This window comes from Lathamus discolor, chromosome 5 (genome assembly GCF_037157495.1).
Source record: "Lathamus discolor isolate bLatDis1 chromosome 5, bLatDis1.hap1, whole genome shotgun sequence".
NCBI classification, from domain to species: domain Eukaryota; kingdom Metazoa; phylum Chordata; class Aves; order Psittaciformes; family Psittacidae; genus Lathamus; species Lathamus discolor.
The window spans coordinates 64,763,364-64,787,493 of record NC_088888.1 but is presented as its reverse complement, the minus strand read 5'-3'; the positions used below and the strand labels follow the sequence as shown (position 1 = coordinate 64,787,493).

The 24,130-nt window shown below is 41.4% G+C and overlaps 1 protein-coding gene and 1 long non-coding RNA gene across 8 annotated transcripts in view; one reads left to right on the top strand and one right to left on the bottom strand.

The window, feature by feature from the left end:
* AFG1L (AFG1 like ATPase) overlaps positions 1-14,423 on the top strand; it is a 56,630-nt gene extending 42,207 nt beyond the window's left edge. Inside the window, exons 11-13 of one of the 2 annotated variants that reach the window (XM_065681105.1) lie at positions 9,430-9,570; positions 11,303-11,416; positions 12,111-14,423. In XM_065681105.1, the coding sequence (XP_065537177.1) occupies positions 9,430-9,570; positions 11,303-11,416; positions 12,111-12,245 (390 nt within the window). In that variant the 3' untranslated portion in view covers positions 12,246-14,423. The remainder of the gene's footprint in view (positions 1-9,429; positions 9,571-11,302; positions 11,417-12,110) is intronic. The other variant, XM_065681106.1, reaches the window with a different exon arrangement.
* The window catches only part of LOC136015325 (uncharacterized), a 42,848-nt gene that overhangs the window by 9,279 nt on the left and 9,439 nt on the right, over positions 1-24,130 (bottom strand). For 2 of the 6 annotated variants that reach the window (XR_010613155.1, XR_010613154.1), the window contains 6 exons: positions 22,535-22,617; positions 21,222-21,432; positions 19,695-19,835; positions 17,813-19,215; positions 11,190-11,347; positions 8,309-8,813 (listed from right to left, as the gene is read on the bottom strand). This is a non-coding gene — a long non-coding RNA (uncharacterized LOC136015325). The remainder of the gene's footprint in view (positions 1-8,308; positions 8,814-11,189; positions 11,348-17,812; positions 19,216-19,694; positions 19,836-21,221; positions 21,433-22,534; positions 22,618-24,130) is intronic. The other 4 variants (XR_010613156.1, XR_010613159.1, XR_010613157.1 and 1 more) reach the window with 4 other exon arrangements.

The following is a 24,130-nucleotide window of genomic DNA, read 5'->3' as shown; positions in this document are numbered from 1 at the left end:
ACAACATGGCAGACAAAAGTGGGGTTTTTTTTAACAAATTACTCAGTCATTGCTTATTTTCGTTATGTATGTTTCCATTTCCCTCTACCTTCAGTTGTTATATACAATTACTTATTTTGCCATTATTTTTCTCTTTGGTTCACTGATGTACTTTTCTAGAGTCATAGACTGGTTTGAATTGAAAGGGACTTTAAAGATCACCCAGTTCCAAGCCCCTGCCATGGGCAGGGACACCTTCCTCTAGACCAGGTTGCTCAAAGCCCCGTTCAACCTGGCCTTGAACACTGTCAGGGATGGGGCAGCCACAGCTTCTCTGGGCAACCTGTGCCAGTGCCTCAGCACCCTTAATTCATAAATACTACATTAGTGTATTGGTCACGTGGTATCACTGTACTCACTTCATTGGTAGAGCAGTATAGTCATGAACTTCAGAATTGTCCATTCAATTTGGATGAATGGCTTGAGTTGCTTCTAATATGATCTTTTTTCATTAATATAAACTTTTATAGCACTTCATAGCAAGAGTAAAATTTCCCATTGGTATAAGCTGCATTTAAGACCTTTCCTGCCTGTTGCTCCTCCCCCATTGCTATTAAAATCTGCTAAAAGGCAAAAGAAAAATTTGTCAAACCACAAAACCATGTTCATTTCTTTCATTAAATCTTTTAGCTTCTCAATGGAAAATTGTTTACATGCAGTATCATTTTAGCAGTCAGAATGGAAAGTCATTCCCACTGATACCACAGAAGAAATAGGTAGGATCTGGAAGAGTGCCCTGGTGGTTTGTAGCCAAAAAAAGTCAGGTGACATTGAACATGACAAGAAGTATAAAGTCATTGATATATATACAAGTAAGCTGGCTAGTAGTGGGAACTATTTGTAGAGGAGTAAATCGTAGATCTGTAGGTATTTAGTACTGCTTGTGGTGCCAAATGGTAAAAAGTTAACAGGTATCATAAGTGAAGCTATTAGGAAAAAGGAAACTAGGAGGCTGAGAGAGATGTCATGGAAAGGAAGATCCATAAAAGAAAATACTGGAGAGGAATTTGTTGGATTTGGCTAGAGTGAATCTGCAGGCTTCTTTGCGCAGGACATGAAGACAAAGTCCCATGGTAAGACAGGTTGTGTGAAGGGACATGGGACAGGGAATCTGCCTGTAGCAACCAGGAAGGGGTTTAATTGTCAGTCCAAGCAAAGTGTCCTAGGCAGATAAATGCAATTTAGTGTTGTAGAAGCCAATTAAACTTACAACAGAATCAAAAACAAGATTTGCAGTTGGCTTTTTATCAGTTATAAGTTCTGGTGACAAGCATGATAGATGTGAAATTCTCAAAGGGGAAAAATGACATGTAATTGATAATTATTGAAACCTCAAGGGACAATTAATGATAATGTGGAATCAGTGCTTGCAGCCTACTTACGGACAGAGTGGCTAAATGAAGTGGAGGGCAGTGTGCAACATTAAAGACACTGGTACCTGACTTAAAGTTAATTAGTATGAAGATCTTGAATACATATCAATCAGTCCACTAATTAACAAACCCAAGAGGGTAGTACTTATAGGGGTCTGTTGCAAATGGAGAATGAGGTGCATTGCTTCTTGAGCACTTGACTATAAAAAGCATGTGAAAAAATACCACTGTATGGGAAGCTTGTGCAGTGGATGATATGCAGGAACTGGTGAAATGTAATTAGTCTGAAATTTGCAAATGATAATTTTCTAGTATAAAATGTACTACATCCAGTACAAGGTCATTTGGTTTGAGCAGCTTTCTGGGAGCTTAGTGATGAATTCAGCTGGAAATTTGTATTGCGTAGGGACAATCTTCTCCATAATCTAACATTCAGTGTAACCAAAAGATACTTCTAAACAGTGAAATTACATATTTAAGTGTTCAGGAAGAGTAATTTTCAAAAGCAAAAGGGAAGTATGACCAAAACTAACTAGAAAGGGAAGTGTAAACAACAATACAAACAAGAACAAGAAGGACTTCTTGAAGATGATAGTAAAAGTGTATCCCATGTTACTATCGAGACAGAATCAAATAACACAGAATGAAAGGCAACTAGTTGTGAAGTGTAGGGAAATTGGAGAAACTAAAGGTCAGGGGCAAATACCATGTCTGCTCGGCCATAAGACTTGTTAAGTGAAAAGGGAGTATTGATATGGTGATGTTTCCATTGAAACGAAATTCTGTTTTAAAGGGAAATAGTAAAACATTTTCCACTTTGGTATCACTTGATTTCATGAAGTGTCAGCCAATACGTAATAGAGGAAAATAGCGAATCAGCAGTTGGTAACTTTATACCATTTGAAACGTCTCCTAGCTTTAAGTAGAATTTTCAGAATAGGTGCTTTTGTAATTAGTACCTGAAGACCCTGGGAGATAGAGTTGGTGCCTTTATGGTGCTGTAGTCTTTTGTTTCTTGTTTCACATCTTAGCATCAAATTTTTTCATGGCAAGAATATAAGGAGTTATTTCTGTCTAAAATTATGCATAAGGTATTGGTAGCTACCAGATCTCCATTAACTGCTATGAGAATGAAATACAGAGACTATATTGTACACAGTGCTGATATGACATGCAGCTGACATGGTAGAAGGCATCTTGTTACATTGTTGTGTGCATCAATTTTTAAATTGTAGTTTCCCAGTTGAGAAAAATGCCAAGTTTTACCTGATTTAGTTAATATAAAATTCATACACTTAAGCTTTTTTGCTTTACTGGCTATGTGAACATGTGGAAAACTAAAAAATGTTGGGTGAGAGGATATTGATTTATTTCAGCTGCTTTAGAGCAAAATGAGAACCAGTTTTTCAGATCTGACATACTACGGTTTATGTAGCAGTACAGCACATGGTGGCATTTGCTGTGGCATGAAAGTGGTTACTGCTCACTAGAATTGGAGCCCTGTGAATGTCCTTCTGCAGTGTCATCATCCAGAACTATGCTTGGTTTTCATCAGAATGTTTGTTACTATACAAGCTTTTCTGAGGCCCCATAAAATGGACAAAGGTAGGCAGAGAACGCTTGGAGAGCCACCAAGCAGAATGCTGACATAGTTCCTGAATTTTAATGCTGATGATAACGTCCCCCATTCTTCGTGGCCTTTAATTTCTTCCTGTCAGTTTCTCCATCTATACAAAGAGGGATACATTTGCAGTGGAGTTAGATTGCTGCAAAACACAATTAGTGAATTTTTTCATCAATTTGTTGTGTGAATGAAGGATCGCCACGATAGTGGATTCTAGGGTGCTGATTCTTGACAAGCAAATACAGTTTAAAGTTGTCCTTGGCAAATTCTAGAAGGCTTTTTGGCTGGTCAGATCTGATAACTTGAACTCTACAACATGTTTATATAAAACTTTTTTTTCCTTATCCCTTTTCTCAGCAGTTGTATGTATATCCAAAGTTCAGGTGAAACTATGTTTTAAAGTAAAATGTACATATTAACTTGATTTTAAAATCCCAAGGTCATAAGCTAGCAGTCATGCAAATATAATTGTTACTGCTTCATCAGAGTAGATTAATTTCTCTGTGTTTATCCATAAAGGTCAGTGTTCATTGTGCCTTAGAAAAATCACCCTCTGCCAGTCCTCTTCACTTCCCCTTTAAAATTGTGCTTAAAAACTTTAAAAATTGTGACAGTTTGGCTTAAATCTTGAGCCGATGCAAATAATTTAGACAACAGTGCACCTTATATGTGTTCTTCGAAGTAAGTAAGGAGATGGATAGTCTTCCTCACAACACCAGCTTTTGAAGTCTTCCTCTCACTTGTGCATAGCAACTACTGCCCTCTGCTGGGAATTCTGACTTCATAGTGTACTCAAACACATTTTAGCCTTCTCTTTACAGAAGTTGAATGACTGTGTTTCATGGATCCTATATGATCTTTCAGTAGGTAATTAAATATATCCTTTAATCCAGCTGCCAAGTACCAATGAACACAGTATCTTAACAAAGTGTCTGTAAAACTGATTTTGTGGATGGGTAACTGGAGAACATGTTAAATGCAAAAGGTTTAATATAGAAATGCATGAAAGTTCAGGAAAAGGTATCAGTAGAAGTCAGTATCTATCTATGTTGTAAAAAGCTATCTAAATGTGGCGATTTTTTTTTCCCCCTAGAAGTTTAGCATTTATGTAATTTCTGGCAAAATATAGTATATGTGTAGATTAACACAGAAAAGTAGTGCATTGCAATAAGCGCATGCTGTACAGACCAGGAAGATGTGGTTCCTAACTTGAACAGCTTCTACTTCAAAATGAAAGATGTAACTAAGCTTTCTTAAAACAAACAAACAAACAAAAAGCTACCATTTTCAAAGGCAGCAAGTGATTAGTGATTCAACTGAATGTCTCCTCTACATGATGACACAACTCAGCTGCATTTGCACTTTAATGATTCTGAATCATTTTGAGAGAATTACCTTCATTAAAATTTGTTAAATTTGTTAAATGTATCCACTGTATAATTTGGTGTCATCTTTGGGATTGTAGGATTTCAGGTGTAGTTGTAAGCAAACATACCGTGGAGTTCCTCTGAAGTGATTTTGATCTTAGTTTTATTCCCAGCAGATTAGTTTTCGGAGCTTAAGCTCTGTTCAGCCTGGCCTTGGACACTGCCATGGATGGTGCATTTACTACTTCCTTGGGCAACCTGTTCCAGTGCCTCACCACTCTCACAGTAAAGAACTTCCTCCTTGTATCTAACCTGAACTTCCCCTGTTTAAGTTTTAACCCGTTTAACCCGTTACCCCTTGTCCTGTCACTACAGTCCCTAATGAAAAGTCCCTCTCCAGCATCCCTTCAGATACTGGAAGGCTGCTATGAGGTCTCCACGCAGCCTTCTCTTCTCCAGGCTGAACAGCCCCAACTTCCTCAGCCTGTCTTCATACAGGAGGTGCTCCAGTCCCCTGATCATCCTCGTGGCCCTCCTCTGCACTTGTTCCAGCAGTTCCATGTCCTTTTTATGTTGAGGACACCAGAACTGCACACAATACTCCAGGTGAGGTCTCACAAGAGCAGAGTAGAGGGGCAGGATCACCTCCTTCGACCTGCTGGTCACGCTTCTTTTGATGCAGCCCAGGATACGGTTGGCTTTCTGGGCTGTGAGCGCGCACTGAAGCCGGCTCATGTTCATTTTCTCATCGACCAACACCCCCAAGTCCTTCTCCGCAGGGCTGCTCTGAATCTCTTCTCTGCCCAACCTGTAGCTGTGCCTGGGATTGCTCCGACCCAGGTGTAGGACCTTGCACTTGGCATGGTTGAACTTCATAAGGTTGGCATCAGCCCACCTCACAAGCGTGTCAAGGTCCCTCTGGATGGCATCCCTTCCCTCCAGTGTATCAACCGAACCACACAGCTTGGTGTCATCGGCAAACTTGCTGAGGGCGCACTCAATCCCACTGTCCATGTCAGCGACAAAGATGTTGAACAGGATTGGTCCCAACACCCACCTCTGAGGGACAGTACTCATTACCTCATCCACGTCAGTCACCCCACATAAAGACCAAGGACAGAAAAGCACTATTTCCGTTAGTAGGTAGCACTGTCATACATGAATATTAATGTTGTTTATGAATTAAAAAAAAAGCTGGAAGTTACAAGCATCTTCTTAATCAAGAGCAAAGGTCTGAAACAATTTTCCACTATGAGAAATGTAACTAAAAACTTCAGCTGTAAGATGAAGCAAAATCAGTTCTTGCCAGGATTCTCTGAGGTAAGCTGAGACAGCAGGGGGTTGTACATGATCCTGAAAATATCTTTGACCCCAGGGATTACAGATCTGAGATACTGACCATCCATGTGGGTGTCCAAGCTGGAAAACAACTTACGCAAAGAATATGCAATAGTCATAAGATAAGGTGCTAACACCACCAAAATATAGTTGGGATAGTCCAGAACGACTGTTGCTTGTGTTAGATCTGAGTTTGTCCCTCCTTGTGTATAGATACTAAAGTAATAATCATTGCTATGTGATACTGCAATTACATGATCACATACAGCTGAATTGCATAGTTGGCTACTGTCACAGTCTGCACCAGAGTTAGTGGTGATACTGTTCTTACTAAAAAAGACAAAACCAAGCAAGTTAAAACAAGTTAAAATAATGATTTTAAAGTTCCAGGTCAACTCAGTGCTTAGTTAGGAAGCTTCAAAACAAAACTGCATGTTACTTGAACCTTCCCTCCTTACGCCATCTAATGTAATCTTTAACTCCACAATGACATGCCTTTTTTTTATTTCTGCCATCACAAACTTTCAGTAAAAACTTGATAAGAAATTGCCTTCTTAATTAAAATTTCAGTTTATTAATAGTGCTTCAAATGAACTTCTCAGCTCTGCCTGTAACTTACAGAGCGTTCCAATAGATTTGCACTGTTATCAGTGTCTTTACATTTTTTAACCAAATTAGCTATGCCCTCACTATCTTACTCTTTCATTTGAACTTCAGCATGCAGCTGCATCACAGATCGTGCCTTGGGTTCTTTTGTCCATTTCTTGAATTATGATCTTGAAATAATACCTCAGCAGTCTGTTTTATCTGCCCTGCTAGTGACAGAATGTGACTCCTTTGCAAACAGCAGAAAGAGCTGTATATTTTTTTGTTACTGCTTAATGCCTAAGTTGTGAATATTATCTAGTCTTAAACTGTAGTTTGGTTTTAGGAAGTTTTGGAGTATCTGAACAAAACTGTAGTTCTTGTCAATCAGAGCTCTTGAGGATGTTACTGGAACTGGTCCTGGAATATCTTCCAATATCAACAAAAATAATTTTTCTCTCAAGATGAAATGTCTTTTTCTAACATATGTAAAGTGCTCTCTATTCTTCAGACAGTCTCTAAAAGGTGAGCTACTTTGTCACTGATGAGTCAACAAAGAAGATGGATGCTTTATACTTAATTAAATGGAATATATAATAGAAACAGGAGACAACTAACAGCCCACAGAGAGCTCCAAATAATAAAAGTTGCACTTGAAGTGAGATGATGATAGCTGAAAATGCATTAAGTAGACAGAGAAACAAAGACAAATGAAGGTGAGAACTCAGTCAAGCAGGCTGAAGTGGAGTAAACACTTTGTCAGGAGGGTAGCCTATGTTAGGGCTAATGTGTTTTGCATTAGTATGGTGCCTATAAAATACTGACTCATGGCATCAGAGTTAATGACAAAAATCTACAACAGTTTTACCTTACACATACATGCAGGAACAGTAAGACCATAAGAAAGAGTCTTACCTGTTAATGTTGGTTTGTGGTTTTTTGGGGGGGGTTAAAATATTGCATCATGTGAAAGAACTGGTAACAAATGGTGACTATTGTTACATAAATGTGTTACAGTTCTGAAGTAGAGTTTTGATTGATAATCGGTGGAAGAAAAAAGATGAGACAGTACCAGAAACACACCATCTAGCTGTTATTTTTAGAATGTTGTTCAGAAAACCAGATGAATCAGTCTAAACTTCATCTGCAGGGTTATTTCTTTCTAAACTCTAAAAGGAGAGTTTGAGAACTCTATGTAGAGAGCTACAGCTGATGCCAGCTGAGCCGTATATAACAGACTGGCTGACTCAGAGTTTCCATTGCATGTCACCAGACTTGAGTCTTGGTAGGGAGGTACAGAGTTATTCTATTAAAACACTTGTGGCTGCTGGCCTCAGATATTTCTGATCATAAGATTTGGGAGTCTCCAAAGGCATGTTTCTGACAACATTTACAGAATATTACTACTTAGCACTGGTGGAGGTGTTACAGAAATTCTTGTTAAACAGCTTGAAATTATCTGCCTTTTATGTCCCTAATTGAAGGCATTTTTGCATTGCCTGTTTTCTGCACAGCTGAAGTAGATTGTTTGCCTATGATAAAGATACATACTGTAATCCTCTATGAACCGTGGGTTTATGTCTGCATAAAAGCAAAAGAAGTATTCCATCTTCCTTTCTTCCCATTTGAAATGCATTTGCCTTTTATTCTCTACCTGTTTCCTCGCTCTGACTCCCCAGGTTTTTAATTTTGATGTTTGGATATCCACCAAGGTCCCCATGAAGTTCCTAGATGTATAGCTCAGTGGTCAGGTGCTTCAGTTTGTGGATTTTGCTAAAGTTTGAAGTCTTTGATTTTTATTTATTTATTTTAGGGATCAACTTTTAATACTTGATACCTCTCCAGAAATGGAGTGTATTTATATGGTTTGGGTGAGAAAGTATATCACAGAATAATTCCACAGGCTTTGGCAGAAGGGTGGTTAGGATGTCCATGTGATAAAAGAATGAACCTGAATAGTGGTGATACCTGTAATTTCTTACCTAAGGAGAGACATGAGAAATTATTTCCTTTCCCGCATGCAATTAGATCACTGCTGCTGTCCCTCTCAGGTACTCAGCACACCGGTGATCTCTTCTGAACTTAACAGTACTTCAGTCCTAATTATTGAATAAAAATTACATAATTGAATTACAGTATTGAATAAAAGTTACATAAACTGTTTGCTTACCACCAATCTTAAAATCTCCAGCAGCATCCTAGTTGTGTTGCTGCTTTTACTGCTTCCATTGTCTTCTTTGGCACTTGATGGGATTATTGTCCAGCTGCCTATTGCTATCTGATGGTGAGAGATGCGGTGGGCTAGCTCTGTGATGTTTCCATCCAGCAGTTCCTTTCACTTTCTTGAACGTTTTGACTTCAGCTACTCTTTGTCCAGATAAATGTTTTTTTCAGAGGTAATGCTTTTCAGAGGTGATGCATGAAGCTGTTGTTGGCTCTCAAGATGATTATCTTTTTGGTTTCTGGTTAAGAAGTCCATAGCAGTGGCTGGGGAATAAAATGGAGGGAGAAAATAAACAGTATATATAACTTTGAGGAGAGGATATAGTATATACTGCTCTGAAATGCTGCTTAAAACATTTAGAAGGTTTTGTAATCATACATTTCCATAGATGTCCCAGGGAAGTTGCATGGTTATGAATGGGAAAGCAGGGTGGTTCATAGGATTGCAAATGAGAGAACTGGCTTAGAGACAGAGGCTTCAATACGTGCCTGGGGGTTAGCTGGTGAGAAGCTCTAGCTTATTCCCATTCATTTTCAGAAGAATTTTTGGAATGCCAGCAGGGCTTCATTCTCCTGTGCTTGCATAAGGACCATTTCTACAGGCTTTTCATTCTTGTGTCTAGATGAAACCAAAAGCCCTGGTTATGGACAGCCATTAATAATTGCTCAAAATAACTTCTTGTGGAAGGGTTTTGTGTAAGTAGTTATGCTTGGCCTACAGCACATTTGTCTAGCAATTTCAGTTAGAGAAAATATTTTTTATTTACTGTTTTTAGCAGTATTGCAGTGCTTTAGAACCATATTACACTGTAGGTACAGCACATTTCATCAGCTGGGGAGTTGTGACATTGTCATGCATTTCTTATGGGTTTTGTTTCAGCCTCTTGGAGCCAGTGACTATTTGGAAATATCAAAGCACTTTGACACAGTCTTTGTTCGTGACATACCGCTTTTTACAATGGCAAAAAGGACACAAGCTCGGCGCTTCATTACTCTTATTGATACCTTTTATGAGCATAAGGTGAGAACCAAGCCTTTCCTGTGTGTGCAGAGTAATACTGGGAGCCCTAAAATCTGACATCAAATTGGTTTGAAGTAAGGCTTTCCATAGTAATGATTTGGAAAACATAAGCAGAATGCACTAGCACTGCAAAGAAACATCATTCCAGCTTCACAAGAAAAGGTCTCATCACTATAAAGGCAAATAAGCAGGTTTTGGTTTGTTGGTTTTTATATTTCTGTGAGTATTGAACATGACCATACATACAAGCCTGAGCTCGTTTGCCTTTCCGGAATAGGGATGTTATTTCCTTCCTAACCCAGGAAATCCACAGAAACCATGCCATCATTTTAATAATGAAAGATTGTGCTGCCAGCTGTGCTGGAGTAAATTTAAATTTTTTAGATTTTAATCTGCATGGGCAGTTAGTCAGGAATCAGCCTTCCTGAACAGGGTACTGAGGAGTTAATAGCATAGTTGCATTATCAAGTTTAAAGGAAACAATCACTGTAGGCTTTAGGTGAGGTTGCAGAACTGCTAATGGAATAGTAATGATAAATACAGCACTTCATGTGAATTTACAGAGGTTTCAATCGTGGAAGCAAAATCAGCACCACTAAAACAAAGTTCATGTTTAAGATGATTTTTTAAAAGTAATACAAGGTATGAAACCCTGTCCTATATGTGATTATGTATGCACACATTTAAATATTTATGCAATCAGGAAATATCGAGATTATTTTTTTCCCAAAGAATGTCCTGGCAAGATGATCAGAAAGGCCCTGATTCAGCAAGGTATTGAACAAAGTGTATGAGTAGTCTTATTCAGGTCAGCCAGATTCTTTGTACTTTATGACTTGGAAGTGGACAATTTCTAAGAGGATATGCTAATACTTACAAACTAATAATAGTGTGTTAGAAATAAGGGGGGTGAGGTTGTCTGCTCTACCTACGTGCTGTCATTAAGAATTGCAAGCACAGCTGCTTCGTATTACTTCCTCCACAGGAAAACCACAAGTGTTAAACTCCTGTCACGAGTAGTTGTTAGGAAAAAAGCACCTGAGAGAGCCTATTTGTGGAGACTTGTCCGCAGTGCAAATATTTTGTCTGCGTACTCTCAGCAAGTATCTCCTGTAACAATACTTCAGCCTGTCTTCATTGGGTAGCCCCCTATGATACCCTACCTCACTGCTAATTGTATCTCCTCCCAGCACACCTGAAAACAGCATCATTATTGCTATTAGCAAATAACGTGCATTGTTATTATCAATAATATGCGCTTGAGTAGCATAGGTGAAAGCAAGAGTGGCTCCACTCAGCTTTCTGGAAAACTTGGAATTTAAACATTCTTTAGATGGAAATACATGTGCAATGCACTTAGATACTGAGAGGAATTTTAACTATGGGGGGAAAGAAAGCATTGGTTACAAATACTTTATAGCTGTTACTGTAGAAAGTTGATTGTGAACTCATTGCCTGTATAGCAGATATTGTGAGTATTCACTACCATACTTATTCTGTTATCTGCGTAAAAGTTACATGGGTTGTTATTGAGAAAAAGAACTTGTAAGGTTAGTATTCCAAATGACCAAGTCAAGTAAATCTGTAACAGCAGTGCTAATAAGAGAAAAGGAAAATACCTTGAAAAAAACCAAGGTCGTGGTTTGAAGTTTGCTTTCCATAAAACATGTATTTTTATCCGTTTTCTCCAAAGCCCGAGTGATGACATTGTTGCCTCTTTTCCTTCTCTCAGGTGCGTATTATTTGTTCTGCAGCGGCTCCTCTCCAAAGCTTGTTCCTGGTAGAACATGACAGTAGTGAGGCAGAGAACAACAGAGTCTTGATGGATGATTTGGACTTGAGCCATGTACGTGATAGTAATATCTTCTCCCTTTTGTAACAGAATTGGATTTGGTCTCATGATTAGAGCAGCATTTTAGGAAGAGGAATCAAGTAAATATTTGACTAGTGATATGCTGCTTTTTCTGCAGTGTGTCTTTTGCTCTCATAATAGCATGTTATTGATTCATAGTCAATGTCATGATATATAGAACCATTTTGCTTAAGTTAATCATTGTATTTGCACAATCATGTATAAAAATACTGATTTCAGTTTACGTTTAAAATACAGAAATAAAAGTCTGTTCTCCATCTTCCTAGACTGCATAGGACTGCCTCACAAATCCTCACAAACAATACTATTTTGCATGCTACAAATTCTGGTTTTCCTTTTCCCTATAGCCTAGTTATTGTTAATGGATTTTTAAATTATTTCTCTAAATCAGTATGCAAGTAGTCAACAGAAAGGTGAAAATAGATGGTTAACACATCATCATGCAGTTACTGTTTTGCTACATTCCTTCAGAGGATTGCCCAGCTGATGAAATAGGTGTTTTCCTTTAATATTTGGACTTAAATTTCAGTTTTTTGGTGCTATGCTACTGTCTTGTATCATCAAAGCCTGTGAAGCACTCAGCTTTAGGAGTTGGGTAGGGTGCACTTCGGTACAGCTATGTCTCTCACAGTTAGTTCTGAGGTGTTGTTTTTCTGTATTAATGTAGGATTCCGCCAAAGGACTCTCCATGTTCACAGGAGAAGAGGAAATCTTTGCCTTTCAGCGTACTCTATCTCGGCTTACAGAAATGCAGACTGAACAGTACTGGAAAGATGGAGACAGAAGCAAAAATATGTTGTAATTAAAAGTGGAATAAAATCACCAAGAAGTAAAACTACAGAATTGGAAAGGTTTTTAGCACAACTGAAATAATAATTGCACTTTATCATCTGGACCATATTTTCTTTCATCAGTTGTTTTTTGTGCTTAAGAAATGAGGACTCAATTATTTTTCAGTACCATCAGTGTGTGGACATGTGAAATTTTGCCTTAATTTTCTTTTCTGTAAAATACAATGTTGATGTTCAGTAAGTTCAATGAAATTGGAATTTTTTTCTGGAGAATTGGTCTAGAGACAAAGTTGATGGGCTATGCAGGGTTCACAGTAGATTTAGAATGTCACGTGAAGAGGGCACTTAATGGTTGATGAGCTGTTTCTGTCATGTACAATGCAGTTGGCACAAGAGAAAAATCAAATGCTGTCTTTATGAAACTCCTGTATAGGACCCTGATAGAATTCCGGAACTGCTCTGTTGTGGGTTTATTTGCCCCTTATTTTCTGTGTGGAGCCATCTGCTGACTTTTCAGGCTCTTAAGTTTCCTGTAATCAGCCTGTTACTCAGTTTAGTTCATTGTAAACTAATAGTTTGAGCCATGTGAGAACCCTGGGGAGGAGATTGAAGGTGCTTGAAACTGCACACAATTAAAAACAAGGTAGTCACTGCTGGGAGAAGAAATTATGACAGGACAGTGTATACTGTGACATACAAGTGCAAGTTAATACTCTAAACTTGCAGTTCTTGCACACCTGGGTATGCTGCCTTTACACCAGTGTTATATGTCTACCCTGAATTTTCTCAGGCTTCATCTATACCAAACCTTGTATTGCTTCTAGCACACCTGCTCTGATCTGGGGAGAGTGATCCTGCCCCTCTACTCTGCTCTCATGAGACCTCACCTTGAGTATTGTGTACAGTTCTGGTGTCCTCAACATAAAAAGGACATGGAACTGTTGGAACAAGTCCAGGGGAGGGCCACGAGGATGATCAGGGGACTGGAGCACCTCCCGTATGAAGACAGGCTGAGGAAGTTGGGGCTGTTCAGCCTGGAGAAGAGAAGGCTGCATGGAGACCTCATAGCAGCCTTCCAGTACCTGAAGGGGGCCTACAAAGATGCTGGGGAGGGACTCTTCATCAGGGACTGTAGTGACAGGACAAGGGGTAATGGGTTAAAACTTAAGCAAGGGAATTTCAGGTTAGATATAAGGAGGAAGTTCTTTACTGTGAGAGTGGTGAGGCACTGGAACAGGTTGCCTAAGGAAGTAGTAAATGCACCATCCATGGCAGTGTTTAAGGCAGGTTGGATGGAGTCTTGGGTGACATGGTCTAGTGGAAGGTGTCATTGCCCATGGCAGACGGTTTGAAATTATATGATCTTAAGGTCCTTTCCAACCCCAACTATTCTATGATTCTATGATTTTGGGGTTTAACTGAAACAAAATACAGTATTATGCTTATGGACTTAGAGTGCATTTTTATAAAAGGTTAATTTAGTAACATATTTAGAACCCCTGAAGAGGGAAAAATACTATGCAGATGGACTGAAAAGATTGCCCTAATTGCTTAGGGAGGAGATAGATACATAACACACTGTCCCCAGATTTGAGGGGGTTTTTTTGGACTTTGCAACATGACCTTTTTCTTGTACTGCATCTGTTACCCCAAAATACTCTTCTCTGCCTTTGTTTAGCCTGATTGTTTCAGTTGTAGCCCTCCATCACAGTTACAGAAAGCTTTTGAAAGGGATTTTGGGGTAGCAGGGAAGACTGGACAGGTCATGTGCACTTGCATGTGTTTTGAGAATACAGATGGTTTGGAGCCATGTGCTCAAGTCTGGTTTTATGTTCTGACCACTTCCGTTTGTCCTGGAAGACCTACAGTGGCTATACCTGTTCTTCAAAGAATTTCTAAAGCCTATATTTATAGTTTACAAGTTATGCAACTGTGTTGTTACTCCTACAAGGGTGACTACCATGGAGAATTTTAATGTGTATTTATGAAAACCCCAATCAGAATACATTGCTTACACTGCATAAGCAATGACTATATGAATAATTTATGTATATTTTCAGAGATTTGTATTAGGTTTCTCAACAGAGGGACTACTGAGATTCATGCATGTGTGTCTGTGTGTATACACACACGTATACTTATTATATACATATATATAAATACAGATAAAACTAATTTATGTAACTTAAGTGTGTGTGGTTCTGTATTTATACGTGGCAATCTATACTCATGCGCCTGGGCCTATGCTGACAGGCCTAGTGATGCCTAGTGTCCATCACTAGGGCATGATGGACAGCACTGGGCACGTCCTGGCCCAGGGTGCTGCATCACCTGCAGTCCTGTAGGTGATCCCAGCAGTCCTCTCCCCTGCTGCCCTGCCTGCTCCTGGCTGCTGCAAGACAGCAGTGGTCTGTGGCTTATTACCACATTAAAATGTTGTACTTGCCAAAATGTAAAGAGCGAGATGCCTGTGAATAAACTATGCATACTCCTTGACGGCCTTAAAATTACTGGATTTATGCTGGATGCCTCTATCCCGGGATCAAGTATTGGCTTTTAGGTTTTCTTAACTTGTAAATTCATGTAATCTAGGATCTGCAACAAGTTTTTATTTCCCTTTTAGTCATTCAACAACCATTATTGCCAAGTTAATTTTAAAAGTAATTTTGAGTAATCCTACTGATGTGGTATTATATTTTGCTGTCACAGGAACCAAAATCCTTGTCATTATGGACCATGCAAAATGTTTCATGTTGGTTCGTAAAGGCCACATGCTGGCTAAGAATCTCTCAGCTAACTTGTTTCAAATATTTGATTGACAAAGGAATGTTCTCAGTGCCTGAAAATCTGAATTACAGCTTCTGTGAGTATAGTTACTTTATCCATACAAACATTTTATCTTTAAAGCTGTATTTTCATTTTGCATTCTTGTGCAGTAGCTCTTACTTATATTTTAAATAAATAATGCAGTTCTGTCTTTCAAAATCACTGGTTTTCAGTATTTACCTTTGCACAGATTGAGGGAACAATTGCAGTAGTTTGGGTCTCTGGAGGGATCAGAGATGCCTTCTTGCTGTTGTTGCTTTTGATCCAAAAAAGAAAACCATTAATGGCCTTTTTTGATTAAAGGTGACCATAATGACACTATAGCTTGATAATGTCACCTATTTTGAAGCAGTTTAAATATGGGAAAAAAAGACCTGACTGAGTTTCAAACAGTGCTCTTCATAGTCACCAGCCATCTAACAAAGAGGAAGAACAGGTCCTTTCCAACCCTAACTATTCTATGATTCTATGATAACAGTCTCTCCATCAAGGCCTGAGAGGATCAAGATCCAGGAGGTTTCCTTCTGCAGTTACCTGGATCTGTGACTCAGTTTCCCTGTTGATAGAATGGGAATGATGTTACTTCGTGATTTGCTGACATTGGAGTGCTGCCAGACTTCACTCATTAATATTCTAAGATGCTTGCTGAGGCTCTGGGATGAAAATACTTCAGTAAAGTATGTAAATAGTGCAAAAAATAATTTAGCTACTCAAAGTGGATTAGTTTCCTTGTTTGGGTTACAGAATTATCGCCATCAACTACACATCACGTGCCTCTTTGCTGTGAGGATATTTTCTTAATAAAGAATCTATTTTAAAGAAAAAAAAATAACGTGAGGTTTGTGATTTAAACCTTCACCAAGTTAGGTAGATTTTCTTCTACTTGTAACAACACATTTCCTGTATGATTCATTACAACCTTAGCTCCTGTATCTGTGAACTACAGTGGCTTTGTAAATTCTGTTGGGATTCTCCTTGTATACTGAGAATTATTTTTTTAAAATATATTATTTTGAGTCTAATATATAACAAACTGCACACTATTAAATCCTTCCGTTGAGAATAATTTATGTTGTAATAAAAATTAATAAATCCAGAATTTATAAATATTTCACTTATCATTTATGCTGTTTTTTAGGTAAGTAAGTGTTCTGAATAGAAAGGCCTTCTGTTAATGACTTGGTGAGATTTAGGCTTTTTTATCTCTGTATCCAGAGGACAAAGTTGGATCTGCAGCACTGCCAGTTTCTGGGCACTTGGTTGCCTGGATGAGCCATAGCACGGCAGGCCATTGCCCAACATGTGGCTCAGCCTTTGGTAGGTGGATCCAGGGCTTGTGAGAAAGCTCCTCCTCAGTTACTGCTGCTGGCAGCCTTCATTTTGGGGCTTGGAACCCTTTTTTCTACCTGACTCTTTTCTCCAGCAACTTGAGGGTGAGGCACTGCAGCTTGAGTGCAAACAACAATTAAAGTGCTCTTTTTTTTCCCTGTTAATTTGTGATTCTTACTGTTCAAGATGTGCTTTGGCTGACGGCTAATTAGTGCTGTGGTTAGTTTTTACAGGTTCTGTGCAGCTTGTAAAAGTGCCCCTGGGAAGCAGTTAGTTACCACTTGGGCAGGCAGGGAAGTCCCTGCCCTGATGGGCTGGGAGGGTCACTGCAGCCCGCAGTGCAGATGCAGCGTTGTGAATGGGAGAGCAAGGCTGCAGTGTGACGCTTCTCCACGGATGCCAGTGGCAGAGGATCAACAGTGTTTTACAGTTTGGGCTTGAAAAACGAGTGGTGTAAAGTTTTCTAGAAGGGCTAAAATTTGGGGGCTATTTTTATGCTCTCTACTGGAAACAATCAGTCTCCCTATTTCTTGCAGAGAGGGATTGTCATATTGAGTATCAAGCTGTGACCAACTTGCTCCAGTATCTTGCCTGCAGCAGTGCACTATCCAATGTCTGAGAATAGCATCCAGAAAATTTCTTAATACCCCCTCATTACAGATTTGCAGAGGTTTGTGGAGCAGGAGGCTGTATCCTCACCAGTGGTTGCATGCCTTGTTACTCACGTAAAGCCTGCATCCTCCTCCAGGCTAATTTAAATCTTTTATTTTTCCCCTCAAGCATCCTGCTGCAGTGAGACTTTGGGGTCTAGTTATTTTGCTCAAGGAACAGTCCCTTTATATGCTTTGCTGCCTCTTCCAAAATACTTCAAGAACAGATGCAGCTAATCTGCCTTTGCAGTTTTGTTTGCCCAATGGATGATCTTATATCCCCCTCATCCATTTCCTGCCAGAGATTAGCAAACCCAATGTGTCCATCTCTTGACAAAGAGTGCTACTTGTCTTGGGATCCTTAATCTTTTCGTGTTGTTCTGCACCCTCATTTCTGATGTAGGTTTGTGTGTGTCTGTTTCCCAAGACCCCTGCACTTGGAGTTTCCTGCTGCTTGGCTTTGGGCCTTGAGAGCTCTGGCACATCTGAAATACAGGTCTGGGGGTGCATCTGTGCCCCTGCGGAAAAGTGGATGTTTTTGAACCCTGGGTTGGGGCAGTGCCTGCATTTGCCTTTCTGTCCACCGAGAAGAAGGACTTGCAGCAGCAGTGCCTTGCGCGAGAGCAGAGGGAGGATGGAGCAGATGGAGGATGCAGGCCACTTGCTCCCTCTCCAGCCTTCTGCATTCTCCACATATTTGTAAAACAACTTTTGTTTTAAATTGAATTGAATTCTAAGAGCGCCACTAAAATACAGAAATGCTTCTCACTGACCTATTACTCTGCATTCATGTTGGTAAAATTCTGGATGAGTTTCTATAGTCCTCCCGCCAGTTCTTTGTCAGGGTGAAGGGTTTAGTTGGCTCTGTTAATCCACTCTGTAGCTGAAATTGTTCATTTAAATCGTTATAAAAATCCACTCTTTTCCAATGCGAATCCTATATTCCCAGATTCAATTACTGCTGCCAGTGCAAAGACTTCAAATTCTTTGAGTGCAATCACACTGTGTCAGTCCAAAGCCAAATTGCAAACACTTATCCACAATTCCCCTTACTCAGCTTTAAGCTAATTTTTCCAGCAGGCAACAATAGCCATAAAAGTATAGGGAAAGATTATTAGAAGAGTTTAAGGAATGGTTGATCAGCTCCTTCACAAGCCATGGTACAATTCTACTGCATCCTCTTCTTGCAAGGAGCAAAACTTTTCATTCTGTTACTTAATATATTTTTAGCACTAGGCTCTTCAGTGTCACAATAATTAAGAGCAACCACAGCCAGTGAAAGACAAAGCATGGAACAAAAGATCAAGTGATGGTTTAAGCTGAAACTAACTGAACCAAGAAAAGTAAGCGCACTGACATGAAGAAAAAGGCTTTCTTCGTATCCTCCGGTATTTTACAATTAGCAAAGCCAAACACACTTGTGTAACTTTTTCTACCTACAGTGATGGATAACATTCAGGTCACAACATGATGTCTTGGGTGGTGAGGTTTTTTTCCTGCAGGCTTAAGAGCATCTCTCATGTCAGGTCTTTCCTGTAGCTGAGGTATGATGTGCCCAACATCTCTTCCTGCTAGTCAAAGTTCAAACATGTTGCAAACAGCTAACAAAGTTAGTTGGGGTGGAGAGTGAAATTTGTTGAAAACATAGGCAGAGGACCAGTCTCCTTCAGTTGCAGTTGCTATCTACTGAAAAGTAACATTTCAGAGGCCAATGGAGAGAGGAGCAATTACTGTCCAGCAAAATTACAATCTGAATAGGCTGCCATTTTCAGTGCTTCACTAGGATGGCCATGATTGCTATAGAAACTTCTGAGAGTGAGACAGAGAGGTTTTCCAGCACTGGAAATTACGAATGGAGAAGGTTAGACTGGGTGCAAAGCCCATTCAGTCAGGCAGCTGCCAGTTGAGCCTCTTTGCCAAGTAGATTGTAGGAAACGCTGATTAAAATGTCCACTGAATGCACCAGGCAAATTAAATTTCAGTCACAGCCGCCTGGGCAGTTTCGGTGGGAAGATGGCTCCGGTGCACCTGGGCTCCCTCTCCCTCTTCAGAGAGCCTCTCCTGCCGGCACTTGCCCCCTCTCACAGGTACAGCAGGGATGCTGCAGCAGTGATGCTATAGCAGTCTAAGGACACGGGTGAGATGAGGTTTGTGGGGAAAGCTGGTAGCAGGATGTCTGTGGGGAAAAAACAAAGCCAGAGATGGTTCCAGGTGGGGGAGCAGTGCTCCTCCCCGAGCCCAGCTTTGCCGTCTCTCCAAGGGCACAAGCGCAGCAGATGAGGGCTGCTGCCATGTCCACCTCCATGTGACTGGGCTGGCACCCCTATTTTGTTGTGTGTGTTGTCCCCACCATGCTGATATATATAAACAAGACTGCTCTGTTTGAACACCTCATCTGCCAGCCCCTTCCCCTACAAACAGTCTGTGGTGGACAGCTGAAACTGTCCCTTTGGGTGAGAGCAGCAAGCGGTACAACCAAAATCCTGCCGCAACCCAAGAGACGGATAAGCCTCCCACAAACAGTGGGAGCCTCCCACGAACAACTTAGACAAGGCCCTGAAATCCCCCTTGCAGCCCATCAGTCCCCAGTTTTGGTTGCACATCCAGGCGCATCTGCAACTCCACTAATGTCTCCCCTTAAGAGGATGCTCTTACCTCCTTTCCATATCCGCACTTCTGGTCCTTTCATCTATGCTGGGGGAGGGCTTAATATCCTTTTGTGTTCATCACTGGCCTTGAGAAAATGCTTGTCACCCTCCTGGCAGCAGGCTGGCAGCAGTTATTCCAGCCAATCCCCTGAAGGACCATCAATATCATTTGGTTTTATCACTATTGTTTCTTTTACTCCTCTCTCCCATTTCTCCTTGGCCTCCCTTAATTCTAGGCTGTCAGCCAGAAGAGTCTCAGGCAGGTAAGTTCAGACACATGTAATGCTGTGACATAGTAACATGGCCATGTCCCTTCTCCTCCTCAGCTTGCGTGTAGCCAGTGTACCAGCTCAGGCAGCATGGCCTTCAGCGCTGCACCACTTTACAACTGGGCCAGTTGCTTTTCCAGTTGTGCTTGGCTTTGAGACAGAACAATAAAACCACTTTATGAATCATCAGGACTCCCTACCTGCCTATATCACAATTTCCAAATATACCTGTTCTTCATAGGCTGTGCTTGAAAAAAAGTTTGCATATAAGTACAAAAAATTATATGGCCTGTATGAATAAGAACAATGAGATTTGTCCTGCAGTGTGAGGGTGAACAATGTAACAAGTCACCACTTACCGAATCCATGAAATGTTTTGCTGTTTGGAATTTTCAGATTAAAAAAAAAAAAGCATTTTGGCAGTAAATGTAACCGATTCTGTTCATTTATGGTTTCTCAATACACAGTTCTTTAGAAGTCAAAATGACTTCATCCTCTGCTCCCAGAGCACCTGAAGACAGTGCTCAAGGATTAAAACATCTGCTCAAGACAATGTCAATCATTGTTTACTTAAGCTTTTCATATACATTGGTTATTTGGCTTACTAATGGCTTACACCAAGCTGTTACAGTGGTGTGTATGTATGTGTCTGTACACATATAGATATATGTATTCAAGGAACTATGAATGGGTTTTGCAGTCCTTGTGACTTGTAACTAACTGCTCCCACAGCCATGAATTAAGGGCTGGTTAATGGATGCCAATCTGTCAATTCTTGAGCAATTCAGGAAATTAGTTATTGACATAATGGAGAAATTATGAGGGTATCACAGCAACTCATACTTGAGGACACCTCCGTCTGCTAAGGTTGACCCTAATAATTAACAGCTTTACCCAGTGCTCCAGAGGTGCTTTATAAGGCACAAGGCTGAAGGTTAAACAGCTTCTGTGCATCAGATGTGCTCATTACATCAGTATGTCTATAATGGTTTTCCTGAAGCTACAGCAGCTTTTTAATTGATCGTTCTCATTTTACAGTCTTTCCAGGGGTCCCCTGTACCATTACAAAGCTGTGCCCTTGTCCTTCAGATTGCCTTTTCCTGTTCAGCTTGAGAACTAGTGTCCCCTCAACCAAACAGGGACCCACCTGCCAATCGTTTGCTTGCCCTTGGTCAGCTGCACAGTGCTGCTTCCTCCTCCCCCAGCCCCACTCCTCCACCTCAGCTCCTCTTCCTGTGAAACTCAAAGGCGCAATAGCCACCTACCTCCTGTTCAAGCATCCGCCACCACAGTTCAGCATCCAGGCAGCTCGGTGGTTCCCCTCTGTTGGGTCCAGGGTTTATTTAAGTTTTCCAGAATGAGAAGGTGATGACAAATCAAAGGCCAAGTGTCATGAATGACTTGATGTGGAAGAAGAACGAAGTTTACAAGGAGAGCGCGACCAACTGGTAAACCACCTGCTTCTCCCATCAACTGCTACAGATGGAGAGAAAACAGAAAAACTTTCTGGGCTGAGAACACCTTTTGCCAGCTCACTGGGAGCTGAAGTTATTGACGTGTTAATGCCATATGCTCCTGCCTATGTCCCAGGTGAGAAACCAGCTGCAAAATCCTCAGCTCTTGGGTCAAAATCCTCCAGTGTATCTGAGTACCTGGCTAGAGTGCTATGTAGGTCCCTACAGAGGAGCTGGGATTTAGCACCTCCTGTCTTTTAAACAGGAAGATGACTGAAGAGGCTAAAACTAAGGGAAAGAAGGTTTCAGCAGAGCTTCCCATTTCTTAAAAGGCACAAGCTCCCATCTTCCCATTGCCTTCACTCCACAGCTCTCCCAGGGTCATCCAAGGGGGGTGCATGAAGCCGTGTTATGCTACAGCTCTTGGTGAAATTTTACAGTTTCACTGGGGCTGAGATGCTCCTGATGAAGGCAGAGGATAGACATGCTGTCAGGATTTGTGACCCCCTCTCCCCTAACTTCAGTGCATTTGCCGTCAGTGGCAACAGACAACTTCGTTGCTGTATTCCAAGTGGCTTGAGGCAGCACTATTCCATAATCTAGGCAAGCTGCAGAACCCAGACTAAGGCAGGATAAGCAGTAAATTAGCCTAAGAAGCTGACTCTGAGAAAAGAAAGCTAGTCCCTAATCCTGTTTTATCAGAATACCTTTAGTACTTGGGCACACAATACGCCATCATCTAGCTCCACCGTGTGTTGGGATCTCTCCTCTTGCCACAGGGGAGAGAATTTCTTTTTCCCTCACCAGTGTGCAAGCCCTAGCAGTGCTCTCTCTTCAGCGGGGTTTCAATAGCCACAAGCAGGGCATTGCACATAGATCACACTTGTTACTTGCGCACGTCGACAGCACTTCCAATTGGAACATACAGCCTCGTCTCCTCCATAGCGCGCATAGGCTGGCCTCTCTGATGGTAAGAAATTAGCAAGCAAAAAACTGGGGCTATAAAGTTCCAGACTGGCAAAGATCTATCAGGATACCTGCCCTAAGGATAAGGGGAGGAGACATCTGGACAGCCCAGGACCCCCTAAGGCTTACATCTATCAATCAGGGCTTTGAAAACATACCCCCTTGCTCCGCAGTCAGTCATCTCCCCCAAAGACAAAACGGACTGTGCAGCCCAGGACGGTGCCTCAGGCGTCCTTCTACCCTTAATTAAAAGAGAAAGAGGGGGGGAAAATATATATATTATATATATTATATATATAAAGCACAGACACACACACACACACACACATATATATATGTGCTTTATGAGGATTTCGCGCTGGGCTTGCAGCTGCGAGGGCTGACCGGCGGCCTGCAAGCGCGGCGAGGCCCACAAGATGGCAGAGCGGCCTCACGGCACACGGCCCAGCCGGAGCTGTTACCGGCTGCTGCTTCTACGAACGCCATTCTAAAGAGAGCTGGTAAAACATGCCCAGACTTTCACCTTGCCATCAGACTGAGAACGAAGTGAAATAAACATCCTGTGATAGCGTGGGCAAACACTCCTTTCAACCAAAAACCGGAGACTCCGAAGACCATGGCTCCAGGCGTGGAATAAAAGGTTAAGCGGCTGCACAGGGCCCTGTGGCAGCAGCACTGGGGCATGCTCTATGGCTGGCTGGAGGCAGAAGGCCTGAGTGTGGTCACACCAAATGCTTTAGGGACATCCCATATTCCACGTGTCCCGGCTTGAGTGCAGCCAGCAACTAAGGGCCACACAGCCTCATGCGCTGACCACCCCGGGTGGGACGGAAAAAGGCAAACCCCACAGGTGGAGATAAGAACAGTTTAGTAATTGAGAAAAAGTTTAATAATAAAAGGAAAAAGAGAGGGGAATAAACCCCAAGACAGATGAGTGATACACAATACCATTGCTCACCATCCAGCCTCACCTAGGCTGCCATCTGCCATCCCAAGTAACTCCCCCCTGTTTATATACTGGGCATGCCGTGCTGTGGTATGGAATACCCCTTTGGCTAGTCTGGGTCAGGTGTCCTGTCTCTGCTTCCTCCCGGCTTCTTGTGCCCCTCCTCACTGGCAGAGCACGAGAGACTCAAAAGTCCTTGATCAAGGTAAGCGCTACTTAGCAACAACTAAAACATGGGTGTTATCAGCATTGTTCTCGGGCTGAATCCAAAGCACAGCGCTGCACCAGCTACCAGGAGGAAAATTAACTCTATCCCAGCTGAAACCAAGACACCATGTCAGGCAGGGCAATCATCAAAAAGAGGTGCTAAGGGGTTGCATGGGGCTGCAGGAAGGCTTATATATAGGGCGGGGGTGGGGCAGGTGGGCAGTGGAAGCTTAGGCAGGACTGGGATGACATGACCCTCACTGTGACGCAGAAGATCTATATTTTTAATATACAACCATTTTTGGGAAGAGAGGGCTTCCTTGGAAGTGGACCTGCCTTCCTTATATTCAGATAAATATGACATATCACATCACTTGGTCCTATCCCAGCCTTCCCTCCAGAGCCAGATCCTGCTTTGAAATGGCTCAAGCAAAATCCTCCCATCTGCACCATCATGTAGGATCCCTCGACTCAGGGTATGAGACATATGTGCTTTTGAGTGAAGCATCAGACAGGCCCCCAGAAACTCCCCCGGGTCTTCTGTATGGCTACCTTGTGACTTCTCAGGCGGGCACATCCTCACCTGGATTGCTACCTCCAG